This window comes from Mustela erminea, chromosome 3 (genome assembly GCF_009829155.1).
Source record: "Mustela erminea isolate mMusErm1 chromosome 3, mMusErm1.Pri, whole genome shotgun sequence".
Lineage (NCBI taxonomy): Eukaryota > Metazoa > Chordata > Mammalia > Carnivora > Mustelidae > Mustela > Mustela erminea.
The window spans coordinates 118732401-118753446 of NC_045616.1; the positions used below are offsets into that span (position 1 = coordinate 118732401).

A 21046-nucleotide genomic window follows, 5' to 3' on the forward strand; every position below is an offset into this window, starting at 1 on the left:
TACGTATGTACAGTAACAGGCTGAAAAGAAATGTTATCCTGTTGTGGCTCCCTAACCTTGGGTCAGACCCATTCCCCCAGCCCTTCAGGCTCGCTGTACACCTGGCAAATCCCTCATCCGCCTTTACAACCCGTTCCACTGTTACCAGTCACTTTCTCTTCTCCCAAAATACTGTCACACTCTCCTGAAATGATCTACTTCCTTGTATGGCTTCCCTACTGGACCAAGGGACAATATATGGGAGTGGTTAGGAGCTAGGGTTTTGCCATCAGACGGAAATGGATAGAATCTGTGCCTTGTTGTTTACCAGCTGTGAGACTCTGGGCAAGTTCCAGGGTCTGTCTGCTCATCTCTGAAACAGAGGTAAGACCTAGCTCACCGGACTAGTGCAGGACAAATAAGACAATCCTGTAAAACACTTAAGTCTGTACCCCGCCAACAGGGAGAACCCTGCACGTGTCTGCCAGCATTCTGACCGTGCTGCCATTACAAAGAGAACTGCTGAGTGGGGTAGACAACGGACATTCCCTCTCCTTTTTGTTGCTGGTATTTCTAATTTTCTTAGGGCAGATACGGTATTACTTTTGCAATAAATATTACCTTTATGAAAATTCAGCTTTTAAAGGATAAGCAGCAGTTCTTTCTCTCCCAGTTCCAGCCAGGGGCAGCCCCTGGGGCCAGCAGAACACCAGGAAGACCTGCCCATCGCTGCTCTGCCCGCCAGCCACCCTCTGACAGGTCCCGACACCCTATGCCTCTTCAGGAAGAAGGCTCCCGTCCACTCACATCTGCCGCTTGATGTAGTCTTTGAGCAGCTCCTGGTCCACACTGTAAAGCTCAGTGCTGCTGACATTGTCAAAGTAGTAGGTGATGTTGTTCATGTACTTGGGGGTGCGAGGCCCCTCTGCACCGTCAAACTTTCGGTAGCCAAACTGGTAGTCAAAATGGGCTACGGGGCAAATGGGTGCCATAAGGGAAGGGAGATCCCTGCCCACCGCCCCCGCCACACTCCCTCGGACATCCCGGAGCCCAAAGGGGCCTCACGTACTTCGAGTGCCACCCCGGCCGCGTCCCCGGCCGCGACCACGCCCCCGTCCACGGCCACGGAAGGAAGCCCGCGCCCCACCAGCCCCATCACTCTTCACACTCGATGTCTCGTCCTGGTCGTGCCAGGCAGGCTCCGGTTTGGTCTCTGGTTGCCAGGCTGGGGTTGGGGGGGCCATGGGCACGGGCACGTAGGTGGCAGGCTCAGACCCTATGGGGAGAGGGGCACTGGGTCACGCCTGAGGGTGACCCCCGTGCCCAGGCGCTCCCCAGTGGGCGGTGCATACCTTTGATCTCCCCTCGGTTGGCAGCTGTGTGCCGCGGCTCTGGCGGGCGAGCAGGGCGCGAGACCAGTTTTTCTCTGGGCACTTCAGGCTTCATGTCTATTTGCAATGGAACCCACTTGTGTTTGTTCCCTGGAGGACGGCATGAGGACATGAGGAAGTCTTGAAGGAGAGGTCCCTTCTAGCCATCCCTATCTCTGTTACTCCTCTGTCTGGAGCAAAAGGTCTGATTCCAATCTGATGACCTTGGGCAAATTCCTCCTCCCACACTGGACCTCATTTTACCTCTAAAATAAGGAAGCCATGGACCTCAGGGTGACAGTCAGTCCTGGCTGACTCCTAATATCAATTTCTCCATGGTCCGAGAACCCCCTTCTGGGGCCAGACACATGGGAGCCCAAAATTGAGACTGCACTTCCAGGCTCCCTTTAGACATGTGCCAAAATCCTGTCTACAAGAGTTAAAGTAGTCAATTCCAGGCTGAGTCCTTCAAAGGGAGCTACTTTCCCCCTCCTCCACTCCTGCTAGATGAAATGAGAAGCAAAGAGTGAGCCACCCTGGACGAGAAGAGCCAACATACCACAGCAAGAGGAAAGGAAAACGAGATGAAATGGCCGCCATTCTACAGCTGGCCTACTTCCACCCAGCTGTCAGGTGAGAGAAAGAACCTTCTATCTTGTTTAAAACACTGTTACTTTGAATCTCTGTTAGAGAAGCTAACCCATAACCCCGAACACCTTAGCCAAGGAAATGGGAACTCTTGCCTTTAAACAAAATCTTACATGGGACAGCAATACAGTGAAATACACTCGTTATTCTGAGGCGGGGACCTCATCTGTTCTGTGCACTGCTAGGAGCCCAACTGTTGAGAACAGGGCCTACCGATGCTTGTTAAGTAACACAAGGAACTGACAGACGGAAGGCAGAAGTGAAGACTGCGGGCCCAGAGGCCTACGTCAGTCAGCCTCCCAAGGAGTTCTCGGGGCTCCGGAAACCCATCTGGCAGCCCCAAGTTCTGATGCTTCACAGTTCTGCCTGCCACTTCTCCCAAGCCCTGCTGCCAAGTCACTCACCTTTCTTCTTCTGGCCCCCTCGCTGGCAGTCCTCGTCCCCATTCTTCTCCTCCCCAGATTCATCTGATTTGGTTTTCGGGCTCTCTTTACTATCGCTTCCCTCTCCTTTCTCCTGTTCCTTCATGTCTTTTCTGGGTGGCAGCTTCCGGGCAGGCTGGGACTTGTGGGACTGTGGCTGCAGCGGGAAGCAGAGTAATAGGGAGGTGACGTGTACCTGAGAGCCTCCTGGGATGGGACAGGAGGGAACCCCTGCTACTAGAGAGACAGGGCAGGAACTGGGAACTGAAGCATGTGAGGAGTTGGACTAGATGTATTCTAAGGTCCCGTTTTTATGCCTGAGAGGCTTCCACTGGGGAAGCGTGGTCAGGCAGGCAGCAGGTGGGAGACAATCGGTCTCTCCATCTTCCTTGAGTCTTGAGAAACAACCCTTAGGACACAGGGGCTATATATTTACTCCCCACAAGACCATACTGTCCTGGCAGTCTGTGGCATGAAAGAGCTGCTGGCCCTCAGCTTGTCCACAGCAACCCTGTCTATGGCATAAAGACCAGAAGTCACAGCTAGTGAGGAATCTAGGCCATCAGCCCAGCACAAAAACACCAGAAAGACAGGACTGATCTGGAGTTCCTCCTCTGCTGGGACTAGAGTGCGCTACAAAAGCTTCCCTAAGACATATGGTCTAGAGGTGGGTACTTGGCCTAATGGCCAGTCTCCTGCTTCACTCACTAGCAACCCAAGTACGGCTGATGGAAAACAAAAGCTCTGGAACAACGTAACATACTTGACTTCCAATCCCCACTTGACCATCAAGGGCTGGTTATGAGCCTCTCCCAAGGGCTCACAGTTGTTATCTTCAGTGGCCTCATCTGTGAAACAGGAATTGCTAAAGGACCCGTCTCTAAGTCACCGTGAGGGACAGGTGCAATGGTAAGCAGCACTTGGCAGTTCCTGACATACAGCAAGGGCTCAAATGATGATGATCCTTAGCTATTTCAGTGCTGCCATATTATACCAACCACTCCTAAAAAACCAAGTAAGGTAAGATCCAAGGCTCTGACAACTTAAGAAACCAAATGTGTGTATGTCCAGAGCATTCAAACCTGCCCATTCTTCCCCACAGACATACCTGTACACTCTTGTGGGCTATCTCTCCAGGTGTGGGCCAGTTGATTGCATCTCCAAAGTCACCAACCTGTAAGACACATTCTATGAGGGCCCTGGGGTGGCCTTGTCTCTGCCATTCAGCCCCTCACCCCACATACCATTCCCCCAAGAGATCAGAAGCCACAATCAGTTTGTCCACTACAACCATCCACACTAGAGGCCCGGAGGGCTCCTCCACTACAGAGAAGATCCAGAACTACCCGGAAGCTCAGAAGAGGCCACCACCTCTTTCTTCAAGAAAGTCCCCTTCGGTTGCTTAGGTCTCCTTACCTTGCTGCCTTTGCGCTGTTTAGGAACTGCCGCCCTCACCACTTTGGCTGGAGCAGAATGTTCTGTGGGAACAAGAAGGGAGAGGTGGTTACGCAAAACCCATGGAGGGAGGCCACCACTAGCTCCTCACCCTCTTTACCATCCCTACACCATCAAACAACGTGCAGGTTTCCAAAGGAGGAAGACGTGGTGAAGAGGGAAAGGACACAGCAACAACTGTACCAGCCTCTTGGAAGCAATCACAGAAAGTGAGATCATGGACACTAACAGCAGCCAACAGCCCAGGAACTCAGCTCTGAAGCAGAAGGGCCCTCCCAGCTCTGCACCTTCCCATAAAGAGGGCCCTGAGTCCTGGGGAGGGTAAACGTCCATGACTGAGGCCATGCCAGAGCCGGCTCTATAGCGGAAGGCTCCCTAATCCCAGCAGATTCCAAAAAGGAAGGATCTGAAAGGCCTTCTCAGGCTCTAATACTGTGGAAGCCTGTGGGTGAGCTGGCCCAAACTAGTGATCACGGGTAAGGCAAGATAAAAACCCTGAGCTGGCAATCAAGACTAGGGCTCTCTCTTCTAAGCTTCCCTATCCCCTCACCCAGGCCAGCTCAGTCCTCAATGACTGCAGTCAACAGAAGGGTTAGCCACTCAGGAAAGAATGCTCTCCAAATTCCCAAAGCAAAAGTGAGACCCACTTGACTCAATGGTCCTGCCTTTAGGAATTTATCCCAATCATACAAATTAGATGCGTGTTTGGAGTTACATAAAAACCTGTTGTACATAACAGAAGTTGCTATGTCTAACTTTAAAAAATTGAAAACTTTTCATGTCCTACAGCAGAAAAATGGCTAAAGAAATTAGTTCAACAATTTTTAGAGCAGTCATTAAAAAAGATAATGCTCTCTGCCAGAGATAAAAGATATGAAAAGATATACGCAATAAATGAGAAGAGTTGCAATCTTGGTTTTTTTTTTTTTTTTTTTAAGATTTTACTTATTTGTTTGACAGAGAGACAGCGAGAGAGGAAACACAAGCAGGGGGAGTGGGAGAGTGAGAAGCAGGCTCCCTGCTGAGCAGAGTCCCACGTCGGGCTTGATCCCAGGACCCTGGGACCATTACCTGAGCCGAAGGCAGACACTGAACAACTGAGCTACCTAGGCACCCCTGCAATCCTATTTTTATAAAGCAAATAAAAAACATGTATATTTAGGAGCACCTGGGTGGCTCAGTAAGCTGAGCACCAATTCTTGGTTTCAGCTCAGGTCATGATCTCAGAGTTGTGAGCCTCACACCCTCAGCGAAGTCTCCTTGAGATTCTCTCTCCCTCTCCCTCTGCCCTTCCCCCTGCTTGCTCAAGTTCTTTCAACTATTTTTTAAAAGCCCCATGTATATGCACATACATACTAGTAGGACTATCTAGAAGGCCATATAACCAAGTATTAGCATGAGTAAAGTAGTATGTTAACAGTGATTTAATTCTGTTTGGAATTTTCCGGTCATTTCAACAAAGACATGGGCTTTTTATAAAAAGAAAAAAAAATTTTAAAGGAAGTAACTCTAAAAGCTCTGGTCCCTTCTACACCTACAACTTATTTTCCAAACACACTTCTGAAGAACAAGGGTTTCTGAACCTTGCCACCCCCAGAGATCCATGGGAAAAGGTACATCCTGGGGCTCTGCTCACCCACTTCTCTCCAATCACCTTGACTCCATTGTTGGCCAACCATGCCAAGGCAAGAGCTGCCCCCAGTCCCTGAGCAAAGAAATCTCCCTAGTTGGCCTCAAAAGGAATTTTTTACCCTTTGAACAGACCCATGTTCTCTTAATGAGTAGAAAGAGCCCGCGACTACTGTGAGGCCGCAGTATTACATTTTTTTTTTTAAAGATTTTATTTATTTATTTGCGAGACAGTGAGAGAGAGCATGAGCGAGGAGAAGGTCAGAGAGAGAAGAAGACTTCCCCGTGGAGCTGGGAGCCCGATGCGGGACTCGATCCCAGGACTCCGGGATCATGACCTGAGCCAAAGGCAGTCCTCCAACCAACTGAGCCACCCAGGCATCCCTTGGCCACAGTATTCTTGACTTTCAAACCCTACCGGAGCCACTGCCCCTCAAGATACCCCACAGACCTTGAGAGCCGGAGCTGTGGAACCCAGCCCACAAGCCTCTTCCATCCTCGGTGCCAGACAGGGGAAACCCAGAAAATCTCTCAGTCCCAAGAGGATGAAGCTTGTAGAACCAGGGAGCTACTATGCACCAACTTTCTTGCCAATCCTGGGTGGCTCCAAGAAGCTTACCACCACCCAGTTCCTCAACTGGGCTGTTGCTTGAAGCCAGGACCCGGCAGAAGCAGCTGGTACAAGATTATCTCCCTTGACTACACCTGAGTTATGGCAGTCATCACTTCTCCAAGGACCCATGCTCCAGCCCCCCAAACACTCCCTGCATGCTATCAGGACAAGAGCAGGCCAAGGGCCTGCAACTTCAAGTTCATTAACAATGAGCAGGAGAAGAGAATCAGGCTCAGAGAGCAAGGTGCTCCTGGAGACTTTCCTTGAAAAGGTGAGAAGTTCTTTAGGTCACTGTTTCTTCTATTTCCTTAAAATTTTCTTAAAATTGGGAGGAGTCCTATCCTGTGATCACCCTGCCTGACATTTCACCCACCAAGATCACAAAAGGACATGTAATGTACTGAAAGTTGGGGCTTCAATTAATGGGTGAGCCATCTTGCCACTACAAGACCACAGTGAATCCCTATTCCCTCACCAACCCCAAGATGACTTGAGAAAATACGGCTGATCTGGACATACACAGGAATATTCTTCAAGGAGTCCAATGTGCAGTTTGTTGAAAAAGCCCCATGCCCAGCTAGCCCCCTGTTGTCCCCAGGACCCATAGTGCCCTGCTCTTGTTCTGCTCACAGCTAGAACTTTAGACTGTCTCTACTCTAAGGAAGAACAAAGTCTCCTAGAGACATAAGGGTGCACTAGGGAGAGAGAACTATTTCTGCCGTTATGTAAAATTCCTAGATCTGTTAAAATCCTGTGGGGGCCTAGGAGAAGCCGGGAAGGCTCGAATGCACTGCTGTCAGGCCCTGTGAGAGATTAGAAAAAAAGACTAGGCTTTCTGACTTCAATTACACATCCCTTTCTGGGTCCCCATCCTCCTCACCCCCCAGCATCCTCCCTCACCAGGCAACCAACCAACACACACTTCAGCTCCACAATATATACAAGGGCTTGGCATCTGAAATGGCTCCCAATGAAAACCAATCCTTTGCGCAGGTGCCAGTCCCCACGTCCAGTATCATCCCAGCCAAAACAGGGAATAAGCCCCCTCCTCCTGCCTCTGCGTTCTGACACTTGGGCCAGCTGCCACTGACCCAAGCCCAGCTCAGGAAACACTAAACTCGCCACCCTGCACCTGGACAAGAACGAGCAGCAAAAAGGACCATGGTTCTAATCCCTTCTGTCTGCAGATAGGGAACGGAGCCCTGAAGGTGCCTCCCTTCAGGGTTGAGAGCCAGAAGTCCCAACCCTCTTTGTTCAAGTGCTCTTCGGGCTTGCCATGAACCCCAGGTGTCCACCGGTAGGGTCAAAACTCCTTCCTGGTGCCATCTTAGGGCACTTTTGGTGTTTCCTGATAAATGGAGTTACTGAAGGCAGAGAGAGGTTCTCAGGTACTGGAGGTACAAGTGTGGTGAGGTGGGCCCTGCTTGAGGCCCACCGTTCTACGGGAGCAGGATGGCAGAAAGGGGTTGCAGGAGGACCTTCCTCTTTGATAAAGGCAAGTCAGGAGCTAACAGGTAGCTGGAAAAGGAGAAAAGCCACTTTCTGTCCCATAGGACCATCCTCAGCAAAGAAGTAGGTAATGATTCTAGTTCCAGGGGATGAAGGGGCTTCCTAAATATACACCTGCATTTGGGTCTTAAATGAAGCCCACCAAAGCCTCTCCTCTACGTCTGGTTGTGGTCATCGGGGTGGAACACCAGGAGACTTTGTGAACCTGGATCCGCATGGCCAACTCACCATTTTCATTCAGGTTACTGAGAGGGGCAGGCAGCAGGGGAGCTAAACCACCACGGCTAATGTGGGATAGCAGGGAATGAGGTGGGCAGAGGTGGGTGCGGAGGGTGGGGGGGCGGGCAGAGGGCAGCTTCCCTGCAAAGTGGAGCGGTTGACCGCGTAACACTCCGAGATTCGCTCTCTCAGCCTCAACTGCCGCCCCTTCATTCAAACAGTGGAGGAGAGCAGACAGCCCATCGTAACTACACGGGTTTATTATCTACTACACATTCTCTGCCCCCGGAGAACCCCTCTGAACTTGAGTTTCCTCATCTCTAAGACTGAAGTCCTGATTATCTCACAGCACAGCCGTGAGGGTTCCCTGAACAGAACAGGAGAGGGCCCAACACACAGCAAATGCAAAATACTTCAATTCAGATTCACACACAAAGTTTACTACTTCTAAGTAATCTTCATCCTCATCATTAAAAAGGAAAAAACAATCTCTCAACATGAAAAGAATCAGACTGTGTGGAGAAAAACTCCTCAGGATCAACCGGCTCCATTCCCTGATTCAGATTACAAACGCCCGCCCCGCTCCCGCCAACTCCAGCCTGGCCCTTCTTCCGGACCCGCCCTGCATAGACAGGCTGGGCTCCAGGGCAGGTTTCCCCAGGAAAGAGGAAAGAAAGAGGGGGAAATTCACCACAGGTCCCCGGGGGAGACTTTGGCATAAGCCCCTGCCACGCCAGAGGAAGGAAGAGCACAGGGAAGGCTTGGAGTTCTGACTTCAATTACAAATCCCTTTCTGGGTCCCCTCCCCACCAGCCTCAATTTTTTACATAGCATGGGAGGCCCCCAGCAGTATCTCTCAGCCTAAAACGGGACCAAACCCATAAACACCTGGTACAAAGCCAGATAAAACAAACACACACATTTTCTATACTGTCTTGTCCTAGAAAAATCCTAATACTACCGACCCTTTGCAATAAAAGCAACCCAGAGAGGCCAGATCCAGGAGACCTCGAGAGCAAAGGCTTGGTCTCCCAGTGAGAGACTAGAGGCTTTGGGGGAGAAGGCACAAGGGTGAGTGGAACTCAACAGGTCATGGTAAAAAAAGAACTGGTAAGAGGGAGAAGCTAGAAATGAAACTGGGGGACAAACGTGGATAAAAGGTGAGACCAGGCGGGCCGGATGGGAGAGACACTACAGGCCTGAGTGGGTGGCCAGAGAGTTCAGCCTCAGTGCCAGCAGAACGGACAAGACCTAATGTTTATGTTGGGGCTGGCACCACTGCCTGAAGATTGGCATCTGAAAAGGGTGTTTACCCGGACTGGCAAGAACTTCCATCTGGGGGAACAGGAGAATTTATTAGGTTAAAGAAGGGGCTGCATTACCCGAGTTCACACTCATCCACCTGTGGACCTTCATCTGGCCATTAGGTCACTCTTCCTGGGGAGCCCTCTCAGACCCTCCACTCAAGTGCCTCTGCTCCATGCTTTCCCAGCACTATAGCCCTCACTCCCTGATTACGTGGCTCCTTGAGTGCCACATAATCAGTAATCCCAGTGTCTAACTCAGGGCCTGGGAACATCTGTTGAATGAATGAATGAGTTCACAAACCCATCTCCTCCATGATTTTATACCGAAGAAAAGAGGCTTTGCTTTCCAAGTGCTAATTCCCAAGGCTACAGTCTCACCCTCCCACCTTTAGTCAGAGCTCTCCCCAGGCAGAGAAACAAGAAACCTAGGCACTGCTGGCTTCCAGAAGAACCCCACACCCAGCCATGCCTTGACTCTGAGGCACCCGATTACCTGCAATCAGGGCTGGGTCCTAATCCAGACTCTGGCACTTGTATAACCTTGCCGGGGAGCGGGCACTACCTCCCCTCCTGCCCAAGCCTGACCTTCCTCAAATGAATGGAAAGGTAGTAACATGAGGTCTAGAGGTATGAGGGGAGAGAAGGCAAGCCCTAGACCACTGAGATTTCTCATGCAAGCAATCAGCTGTGGTCAGAATAGTAACAAGTGCTTATGAAATGCAGTGAGCCTTTACTAGATACCATGCATTGCTGGGACACTAGCTAGTTTCTCTAATTGGTCTCATTTTACAAATGAGAAAACCAAGGCACAGGGCAGAAAGATTTGCCCAAGATCACAAGCAACAAGCAGGACGACAGGATTCGCCGACAGGATTTGATGCCAAGCAGTCTGACGCTAAAACCTGTGCTCTCAACCACTAGGAGCACAGTCCCAGTTCCCTGCTCACTGTGGCCAACAGGGCAGGCCCTCAGTGGCAGGGATGTGGGGTTATCATTCTACACACTGGGGAAAACCAAGGCTCACTGCAGGAAAACCTAAGGTCACAGAGCAGGGCAAGTCACAACAATCCCATGACGGGACGCCAACAACCTGACAATCCCTCTCTCCCTACACAGAGACAGGCAAGAGAAAGTGCCACCACACACCCAGCTGAAGTCCCTATTTCTGGCACCCCAGCAGCCCTGGTGCAGAAAGAGGCACAGCTTCCAGGCCCAATTCCCAGTTCTTCCACTCCTGCCTCTGCTCCAATGTAATGTTCTGGGGGTTGGGGGTTTCCAGCTAACATGGATTCTGCCCCCACCTATAGCCTCCCAATATGGGGAAGGCCAGCACTATCTGCATACGCTGCAGCCTGGGACCGTGAATGCAGAAGGCAGCAAAAGCAGCTAAGAAGAAGGTGAGGCAGAAGAGTCTGGTGACATCGCCCACCTGTGCTCATCCCTCCTATGCCAGCCCAGGGGCAGAATCTGAAAATCTGGTATATTCTCAGCTATCACCCACCCCGGAGACTGGGGTAGGGTCACGGAGGAGTTTGGTGACCACAAGCCTCTCTGCTAGGGTCAGACCTTAGGCAGAAACCTTCCAGAGTAAAAAGGATGCTGAGCTAACTTCCTCCCCCCTGCTCACCAGTTCTTGCTGCTGCCATTGCCACCACTCCTCAGAGACCTCTCTCTGCCCAGCCCTCCCATCCTGACTCCACCAGACCTGTGGATGAAACAGAGAAAGGGGCTGGAGGGCATCCCTGTGTGGAGGTTTGCGGGTGTGGGGAGCTTTCAGAACATCAGACCATTCTGAGGCTTGGCTCAAAGGAAGCTGCCAGCCACAGTCTGTGCCCCTTGGCCTGGGAGGAGGGGCAGGGCCACTGGGCTCCAGTCACATGGAGCTGCCCGGCCTGGCCCAGGCCCATCCTCAATGGACTATCTTTAGCCTGTGGTGACCAAGCGGCCTGGCGCCCCCACTCTCCCCGACCAGACATGGACCTTGCCCCTAAGGCTGGCGCTAGCCCCTGAAGTCCTACCCACAAGCTAACTAATAAACATCACAGCTGGGACACACAAGCACTGAGCGCCAGCACCCTAACCTGGCCTTGCTGAAGAGCACATTTGGTTCTAGGTTCGAAGAGCTAGACCTAGCACCCTGTTGACTGTGCTAGTCTAAGTTGCTTTGGAGGTGTGACTTTACTAAACTGCCTCAAAAAGACACTACTATTCCAGTTGCTCAGAAAGCAAAATGGCCTAGTATATATTCCAGATGACATTACTCACAGACCTCAGCATTAATTTCAGATTTCTTCCAAGGAAGTCTTTTCTGCGAGTGCCCAATGTAAGGAGCAACCCAACTAGGAACTCTGGAGAAAATTCTAATTCAGTCTGTAACTCGGGGTCTTCAGAGCCACCCCCAGAAATGACTGCAACTTTATCTCAACCCCACTTACTGAGGCCGTATTACATCCTTGCAAGGTGCCAAAGTTCCCCTCTCTCTTGTTTTTTCTAAGATTATATTCATTTACTTGACAGAGAGAGAGGGGGGCAGGCAGACAGGGAGGAGCGGGCTCCCCGCTAAGCAGTGAGCCCGATGTGGGGCTCAATCCCTGGGATCATGACCTGAGCCAAAGGCAGACACTTAACCAACTGTGACCAAGGCGCCCCTCAGATGCCAAAGTTCTTTACATACAGCAGCTCATTTGTTTTTCACAACCACTCAGGAGGTAGGGTTGGGATGATTCCCAGATCACAGATGAGGACACTAAGGCTGAGAGGCTAAATGACTTGTCCAAGCTCAGCAGGCTACCAGGTTCCAGAGTGGGAGAGAAATCCTCATACAGACTGACCCCCTGGGCCTTGTCAGCCTGTGACACACCTTTTGTGGACAGTGACCACCAACCACATGGGGTAGGATCTTTTCTACCTTGCCTGCAGGCCTGTGTAACCCGAGACTGCAGCACCTACATGGCAGGCCCACAGTCAACATTCTACTCAATGAAGGAATATACCTAAGTATGGGTGCTTCTCAAAGAACTCCCAAAGCGTTCTCTTCTGGGAGGAAAGGTGAATGACCCCTCTGCATCACGACTGGAGAGCACAGTGATACGGTCTGGCACCGGCAACCCCTGTGGAGTCTAGACCTCTGTTCTGTTCTCAGACTTGGAATCAGTGAGCTTTAACCCAAACCAGTTTGTGGAAAAGACAGGACAAGAGACGGTATGCAGCAAAAAAAACACAGCACATGAACCTCCCAGACGTTCAGCCTCCAGGCCTTAGGCCGTAGCAGAAATCTCAAGGCGGGCTGGCAGCCTTGGCAAGCCGGGAGGCACATGTACCAGCTAAGGGGGCAGCAGAAGCACCTGCTCAGAAGGAGCCAAGCTCTCCCCTCCAATGACCTGGTGTTGCCAGGGCTTCTGAGTTTTCCCAGAAAAGAAGAAAAATAAAGTAGAATTTCCTGCTTTATAAATACTGCTAAACAGTTCACCTTAAAAAAAAATCGTCTACAAGCCAAATTCTACTTCCGGGCTCCTGCATGCTCTCCTAAGCCCTGGATTTCAGGAGCTACCCGTCTCGGGAAGGTTCTGAGGCACAAGCGATGCTCTGCTGCCTGCCTGACTCCATCATCCTGATGTGGGAGGCTACTAACCTGAAAGCTGATTTTCCCGTCCCTAGTGCTCACCCACCATCTCAGGTAATACAAATTCATTTTTTAGAAAGATTTTGAGAGAAGAGAGTGAGCTTGTGCACTAGCAGGGGAAAGGCAGAGGGAGAGGGAGAAGCAGACTCCCAGCTAAGCAGGGAGCCCGAAGTGGGGCTCAATCCCAGGATCCTGGGATCATGACCTGAACTGAAGGCAGATACTTATGCAACTGAGCCACCCAGGCACCCTTCATTTTATTGTCTTAACCTAATTCTCTGCTTCAAGTGGCTTCTCAGCCTCCCCCGTCCCAATTACTTCGATGATCACTTTTATTGGAACCGAGAGGCTCTGAGACCCAGTCAAGACCAGAAGGCATCTCCTTGTACAGACAGGAAGTGAGCCCAGGAGGGGCCAGGCCGTGCCCACAGTGGCCAGTGAATTGTTGTGGAGCTGCCGCTGAATACCCAGCTCCTGCCCCCAAGTCCAGAGCTCTCCCAGCTGGTAGGGAAGCCAGTTTCCTGCCAAAACAGACTATGCTCTATGCACCGGACACCCACTCATGGGAAGGGGGCAGGGCATGCGTGGGGGCTGGAGGGCAGGCTTAGGAACCCAAGCATTAGAGGAACTGCCCCTGTTTTTCAGAAAACAACTTCTCACATGGAACTGGAACACAAGACAGAGGAGGAGTGCTCTTGTAGAAGTGGATCTAGGAGGCAGAGGTCATTTCTACCTCCAACTTTTTCCTTCACACCTCCCCAGGGCTCCCTCTGCAAGACAGGATGCAGGCAGACAGGACTGATCCCTCATCCATGTGGCGAGGTAGGGCAAGGCACCCCCGCCAGTCCTCAGTTTCCTGTTCTCTGAGATCACCGAGCCCTAACAGCTCTAGCCCTGCAGGCTGGGTATACCTGGCAAAGCGCAACTCCACGGCAGTGGAAGAGACCTGCCAGGAATCCTGGAAGCGGATGGCAAGCTGGAGTTCTTGGCTAGGGACTAGTTATCCCAACCCAGGTCAGCCGGTCAGCCCTTGCTTCCCAGAAGCAGCTGATCTGGATTTCGGACTGGGGGCCCCTTCAGTGCCACATGCTCCACCCTGCTGGGAAAGAGCAGAGCCCTGGGAAGCCATGGGTGAAGAGAGAGGGGCTGCAACACGGGCGGACTTCCCACCACTGCTCAGATGTCCTCGAGCCACTGGCAGGTCCCTTCCCCTTCAGCAAATGAAGAAGGTGTCTACGCTCTACACAAACCCCAAAGCATCACCAATGTACTAGACTGGGTCTACCCAAAGCCATTCTAGCCATCAGTTGGCATCAAGTAAGAGAACCCACAAGGCCAGGGGGCACGGTCAGATCTGACTAACCTTTCATGCACTTGTAACTTGATAGGCATTAACCACGCCATACAAGAATGAGGGCCAAACAAGCACGTCTGAGATGGAGGCAAAAAGGCAATTTATATGGGAGATCCCAGAGCCAGACAGGATCTCTAACTGTGAGGTTTATGACAGCTGATAGCTCACACATTTAACAGCTTAAATGAGGTCCTCATTAAACACATAATGCATGCTATTTTTTTTCTCTCTTTGAGGTAATTCTTTTATCTATGTGGTGCCTTAAAAAAAAGTGAGATGGATTATGGTTGCCAGATTTTAAAAAAAAAAATCTCAGAACGTACCTGATTAAATTTGAAATTCAGATGATCAGCAAGTAATCTCTCAGAGTAAGTATGTCCTGTGCAATATTTGGGACACTTTATACTAAAAAATAATGCACCATTTATCTGAAATTCAAATTTAATTGGGAGACTTGTATTTTTACTTATTTTTACTTGCTAAATCTGGCCACCAGGGGAAGGAAAGACCAGGAAAGAAGGACCACTGCCCCATGTTCCAGGACAGTGGGGGTGGTGAGCAAAGCCCTCGGCTGGGAGTCAGGGGATGGGAGGCCAGCACCAATGCAGGTGCAAGAGCCCTTGCTGTGTGAGCTTCAGGTGAATTCCTATCTGGGGTCTTCAGTCCCTCCATTCAGAGGCCTATGGTTAGGATGGACAGGATCCTGTCATCTGCAGTCCTTCCAAGCCTAACATCCTTTGACTTTTATTCCTACATTCACTGATCACCCTAACTACAACTTTAGATGAAGCTAGCTTCCCAAGGGGAAAAAGCTACCATCAAAACCACTACTACAAAGGATATCAGTTCTAAGATTTCCTTTTTTAAAAGATTTTATTTATTTATCTGAGAGAGAGATAGCATAAGCACAGGGAGGGGCAGGCAGAGGTAGAGGGAGAAGCAGGCCCCCCGGCTGAGCAGGGAGCGCGCAGTGGGACTCCATCCCAGGACCCTTGGGATCATGACCTGAGCCAAAGGCAGACACTTAACAGACTGAGCCACCCAGGCACCCCCTCCCTTTTTAAAGATTTTGTTTATTCTACTAGCTAATTCTAACACAGGTCTTCTCTGGACACATTTAGGAGTTATTTTATTGAACGCAGAGTTTTAATTGTTAAATTCTCATACAGGTTACCCAGAACTCAACACTGCATCTAACATTTTAAAATCATGGCTGCACTTCTTTTTTTTTTTTTTTTTTTTTTTTAAGATTTTATTTATTTATTTATTTGACAGAGAGAAATCACAAGCAGATGGAGAGGCAGGCAGAGAGAGACAGAGGGAAGCAGGCTCCCCGCCGAGCAGAGAGCCTGATGCGGGACTTGATCCCAGCACCCTGAGATCATGACCTGAGCCGAAGGCAGCGGCTTAACCCACTGAGCCACCCAGGTGCCCCATGGCTGCACTTCTTAAACTGGTAGTGGGTACATGGGTCTCATTTTTATATTTTATATATTTTTTAAAGATTTTGTTTATTTGAGGAGTGAGAGAGAAGAAGCAGGGGTAGGAGTAGAGAGAGAGGGAGAAACAGACTCCTAAAGCAGGGTTCAACCCAAGAACTCTGGGATCATGAGCTAGACCAAAGGCAAACACTTAACTGAGCCACCCAGGTGCCCCTATTTTATATTAATTAAAATTAATAATACATCTACTTTTTTCATAATTAAATTTAACATAGATTAAAATTAAAACATTTAATAATTCTACATTTCTGTTCTTTTTAAAAAGTATGTTGAACAATTTTTCTAAAAATATTTTAAGTAATCTCTCTACACCCAATGTGGGGCTTGAACTCACAACCCTGAGATCAAGAGTCACATACTCTGACTTGGCAGAGCTGTTCTGATGGATGCGTATCCCAAGCCCCCTCCCCCTTTACCTTCTGCTCAGCCAGAGAAGCCTGTATGAAAAGCCCTCACGTCACAGCTGTGGAAACTGGGACCAGGGAGCTAGCTAGCAGGCTTGCAACACCACTTGGTGGAGAGGGAAGGCTTGGTTTAAATGCACATTCCTGAATTCCCTCGAGCTCCAGGAATCAGTCTGAGGAAGACAGAGCTTGGGCATCTACAGTTTTAGCAAGCTTCCTATGTAATATGGGTGCCAGTTAATGTTTGAGAACCGAGCCGCCTGGGAATGAGAGTGCTGGGAAGGAAGCCCAGTCTCTGACCCTCGGACCAGGGTCTCCCATCTGCAGACAGGAATGAACAGCCTCACAACAGCAGGACATAGCACACGAGTTCATTACACACACAAACAGCAGCCACAGAGGGATGCATAAGGAGCACAACCCCTCCATCTACCCACAAGTTCAATCTCTAGCATTGGGAACCAAGACTCATCAGGCCAAGAAACCATGGGCTCAATGTCTTGACAGACGTTGAGGTCACAAAGGATCAGTCTGGGCTGGGCTTGGGGTTCAGTTTCACAATGAGCTCCAAACTATGGCTGTGCCAGAAGGAGAAGAATGAAGGCTCTTTAAGGGAACTGTTTGCCTGCCTCCCTCCTTCACAGCCAAATAATCTCCACTCTCTTAGGCTAAGCCTGTTCCTTGCTCATCCAGTGGTCCCAACGTCTGGGTCCGCTACACAATAACGGCTGCCACTTACTAAGCTTTCACCACGCAAGCTTCTGGCTGCAGGTTTTCTGTGCATCATGTCTCCTGATCCTCACAACAGTGGAACTCAATCCCGGTTTCAGAGGCTAAGTGGATAGCCAAGGTCACGTGAGAAGACATCTGACCCTAAGGATACGAAATCCCAGGCTACCCGAGGCCTCTTCTGGCAGTGCAGGAGACAAACATCAGGTTCCTCAAGTCCCCAAAGGGCTCCAGCTCACGTGCGCAGGCTGAACAAGGGACTGAGGCCACCAGCGCCAGAATCTGCTTCTCTGAGCCTATTAGCCTACTTTCCTGCCATCAGGTGGGGATGCCATCACACAGTGTAAGGGAAGAAGGGCAAAGTACAGTCAGGAATCAAAGCACTGTTTAGTGAAAGGCAATGCTCTAAGGCCACCTGCAACCCAAAGGCCTGAGCTCCAGCCAGCACCAAGCCCAGGAGGATTTTGCTGCCTCCAGCAGATCAGAAAGGAAAGGATGGAAGAAGGGAAAGGGAGGTGGAGAAAACAGGGACTTTGTACAGGTCCCGCTCTGGGGCACAGAAGAAAGCTGAACGAAGCATACACCACCACCCATTCAGGTAAACTCTCCTTCGCCCTGCTGATCAGGACTAATGAACTTGTAAGACACTTCCTCACCCATCACTGGGTCAAAGTCTCCAACAGTCTGAGGAAGGGCAGACGTGGTTCTCCCCATATCACAGAACAAGAACTGAGAAAAAGAGCGCCCTGACTTGTGCTAAGAATATCAACTTGTTTTTTGAGGTCCCTGTCCTGGGTTCCCACCACCCTACCATGACACCTGACCACGGGTAACGGGGCAATGGAGGGACCTGTGTGCCAGGCACTGGGGAAGCAGTGGTGAGTGAGACAGTCCCTGTCCTTTGAGGGCTCACTTCATACAAGGGCTTTAATCTTAACCTCCACATGTGACTGCTTCACCTCCAATGCGTGGGATGTAGTAAATGGGCTCAACATCTGCTGTGGGCATCCCGTTTGCAGTGACTGAAAAATGCTCTTCTCAACAACAAGGTAACACACACTACCGACTGTGGATACAGAAATTAGGTAACACTGCCAAGGGTCCAGCCCATGAACCTAGTAGCGGATGCTGGCAGCAGACACGGGCGCCGCAGGGTCAATGCTCTTTCCCTTCAAAAGCTGCTATGTCCCTACCTCAGAAAAGATCTACAAAAACCCTTAGGCCTGGGCTCTTCTGGAGGCATTAAGCCAAGTCCCAGGAAGAACAAAATGCAGAAACACAAGTGAGAATTATGGGACGGGTGCCTCTGTGGGAAGAGCACTGGGCTAGGAGTCAGGAAAACTGCCTACCTCCCCCCAGCATCATCGTGGTGCAATGGGTAAGTGCCTGGGCTCCAACACCTGTTCCCCCTTGGTGACTCCGGTTTCTGTAAATGGGAACAGTTTCTAACCTAATGGGACTATAAGGACTAACTGAGCTGCTATTTGTGAAGTGCTCAGAAAAACACCTAGCACACAGTAAGCACCAAACACTTGTTAGCTACTATCTTGGAACTTTTTTTTTTTTTTTTAAGATTTTATTTATTTATTTGACAGAGAGAGAGATCACAAGCAGGCAGAGAGGAGGAAGCAGGCTCCCAGCTGAGCAAAGCCTGATGTGGGGCTTGATCCCAGGACCCTGGGATCATGACCTGAGCCGACAGCAGAGGCTTTAACCCACTGAGCCAACCCAGGTGCCTCTATCTTGGAACTTCAGAGGCCATCTCTGTGTATCCGAGCAGGCTTCATCCCTGGTTTGTCCCATTACAAAGCATGCCTGTACAGCTTTAGTTTATTTTTCATAAAGGAATTCCTCTATGAATTCAGTAAAAGTCGCTGCAGAATCAATCTTCTGTAGAAGGGCCACTGGCAAATATTTCCACACACCCCCAAGCTCAGTTTCTAAGTGAGCCTCCTATTAGGTACTTAGTCCTGGAAGCTTGCGAAGCGCCTCCAGTCTTCCCAGAATCATGTGTTGGGCTCTATCTTAAAGAGCTCACCAGCAGGGCAGAGTATAAGGGTGGACCTGTTTCCAGGAAATGTAGAGCATTTCTGGGCAACACCTCCTGGCCTTCTGAGGGCTCGGGGTGTGTCATCGGCTGGCCCACGTGGTGGGAGGGAAGAGAGCAGAAGGCTCAATGCCTGGAGGAGCAGTAATGACAGCACGCAGATCGGTCTTGGGGGCTGGTGCTGCCAGACCTAGTCCTCTTCTCATCTATGCTCCTGTAGCTCCTGCCACACAAAGGGGGCTCCCATTTTTCTTTCCTTGAAAGAAGAAAGCAGAATGAAAAGAGACCAAGCACAGGCATCATGATTCCCTTAGTGCCATGTGGGAGACTCTGGCCAAGAGACAGCCTCAGTTTTCTATAAAATGAGAAGTAACCTGATGGCTTCCAAAGTCCCTTTGGATTCTGGCCTTCCTTGAGGATCTCCAAAGTGCTGCCACCTCTGAAGGGCAGTGGCAGGATGACGCAAATCAGGGGTTGGGACTGAGAAAGCCTAGAATGGCAAAGAACATTCTAGAGCAACTCCAAGCCCAGCAGCAAAAGGGGGAACTTGAGTAGCCTCTCCACTCCCAGCCAGCAGTCTAGCATTCCCATGCGGTGGCTGCCCTTGTGCTCCTGCCCCATGCCTGGCAGGAGGGCCTCCAGCTCAGTGGACAAACTGCTGTGCTCACTGCTTCTGGAAAGATGGGTGGAGTCGAGTATCTTTTTTAAAAAAGTGTTTCTAGAGCTACTACTGAGCCCTTAGTATGAACTCTGTGTTAAGTGCCGCCCGCCCTTGCAATATCTTACTTAATAGGAAGACGGATACTTATCTTTTCTTTATTAGTTGTTGATTTAAAGGAGAAAAAAAAAAAAACAGACTGGCCTCACAAGTTTTTAACTCTGACCCTGGGCAGGTCCCTTAATCACCATAAGACTATGGAAAAGGAATTTCTCCTTAAGAGGGGGCCAACTACCACCCCCTGAAAGGCACTTATGAGATACAAATAAAGAAATGTTCTGTGCAGTCTTCTAAAACCTTAAGGGTGATCCCAAAGGCAGTACCAACTCTTACAATCCAAGAGTTGAATAAGAGTTGCTGAGTAAGACTAGACCCTAGATAAACTGATGGATGATGGCTTCAAATCCTTGGCTTTGGCAGGTGCCACCCTGGACAGTATCCTTCACCTCAGGGCAACAGAGCTCCCAAAAGAATGCAGACCAAGTCACCTCCTCATCCACTGGAGCAGGCTGCACCCAGCCTGTGCAGACTTGGCTCAACATTCCCAGGTGCCACGGTAATGGAGGAGGAGGCCGGCTTCCCTGGATCTATCTACCCAGTCTTCCAAACCTCAATCATCAGTATGCCAGTTCCCTTTACCTGAGGGCTAATCCAAGGTCTGCTACTTGTCCCCAGCTGTCCTACAAAGGGGCAGGGGTAGCCAGAAGCATGTGATCTACTTAGAAAGGAACCCTATCTTACAGTCTGAAAAACTGAAGCACAATTTTGTGTGTATGGGGGGGCAGGGACTGAAATCAGGCTCCTACAAATCTCAGAGCTGCCAGAGAATGAGGTACTTGCCGCAGAAGGGGCCTGGTGTGAAGCACACACATCCCTGCAATAGCACTGGGCGGGGGAGGGGGGCGGTGGTTCTTGACAAAAAGATCTTTAGAGATTTCTAAGTCTGAACCCCTTCCAGGTCAAACCACGTCTCTTTCTGCATCCACTATGACCTAGCTTGTCTCCTCCATGGGGCATGTACTATGGGGCTTGGGGAACCCCGGAACAAACCTAAGTGAAAGTCTCTGCCCCCACCCCACCGCACTGATTTTCCTTCTGTACTCTGGCTAGTTGCAAACCAAGCAGTAAGCTCTTGGAGGGCCGATTAAGTGTGGTGGAAAGAGCACTAACCTGGGGATCTGCATGCTTGGGTTTTAAACCTTGCACCCCTGTTCGGCAGCCTTGGTCAGTAGCCTCCCCTATAAGGGGACTGCTTCATTCAGCACACTGCATGGTGTGTGGGCATGTGCACGTGGTGTATGTGAATTCTGGACTGGGCTCAGTGGGCTTGGGTCCACTCCAGGTGCCTGCAGGGGGGCAGTGGGGGGGGGGGCTTCAGGGGCAGCAGAGCTAGGCTGTGTGCGGTGACACAGAACTGGCCAGCTCCTTAACCCTTATCAAGAAAATGCTACCTTCCTTACCAAGAGTTGCTCTGAGGATTATAAGCAGGTAAATGCCCTTTAAAGCTTATGTTTCTAAA

The 21046-nt window shown here is 50.3% G+C and overlaps 1 protein-coding gene across 3 annotated transcripts in view; it reads right to left on the minus strand.

Moving 5' to 3' along the window:
• Positions 1-21046, minus strand: part of LARP1 (La ribonucleoprotein 1, translational regulator) — a 59407-nt gene that overhangs the window by 21206 nt on the left and 17155 nt on the right. Inside the window, exons 2-7 of one of the 3 annotated variants that reach the window (XM_032337221.1) lie at positions 3836-3897; positions 3528-3593; positions 2402-2576; positions 1332-1460; positions 1049-1255; positions 787-949 (exon numbers count right to left, since the gene is read on the minus strand). In XM_032337221.1, the coding sequence (XP_032193112.1) occupies positions 787-949; positions 1049-1255; positions 1332-1460; positions 2402-2576; positions 3528-3593; positions 3836-3897 (802 nt within the window). The remainder of the gene's footprint in view (positions 1-786; positions 950-1048; positions 1256-1331; positions 1461-2401; positions 2577-3527; positions 3594-3835; positions 3898-21046) is intronic. The other 2 variants (XM_032337220.1, XM_032337219.1) reach the window with 2 other exon arrangements.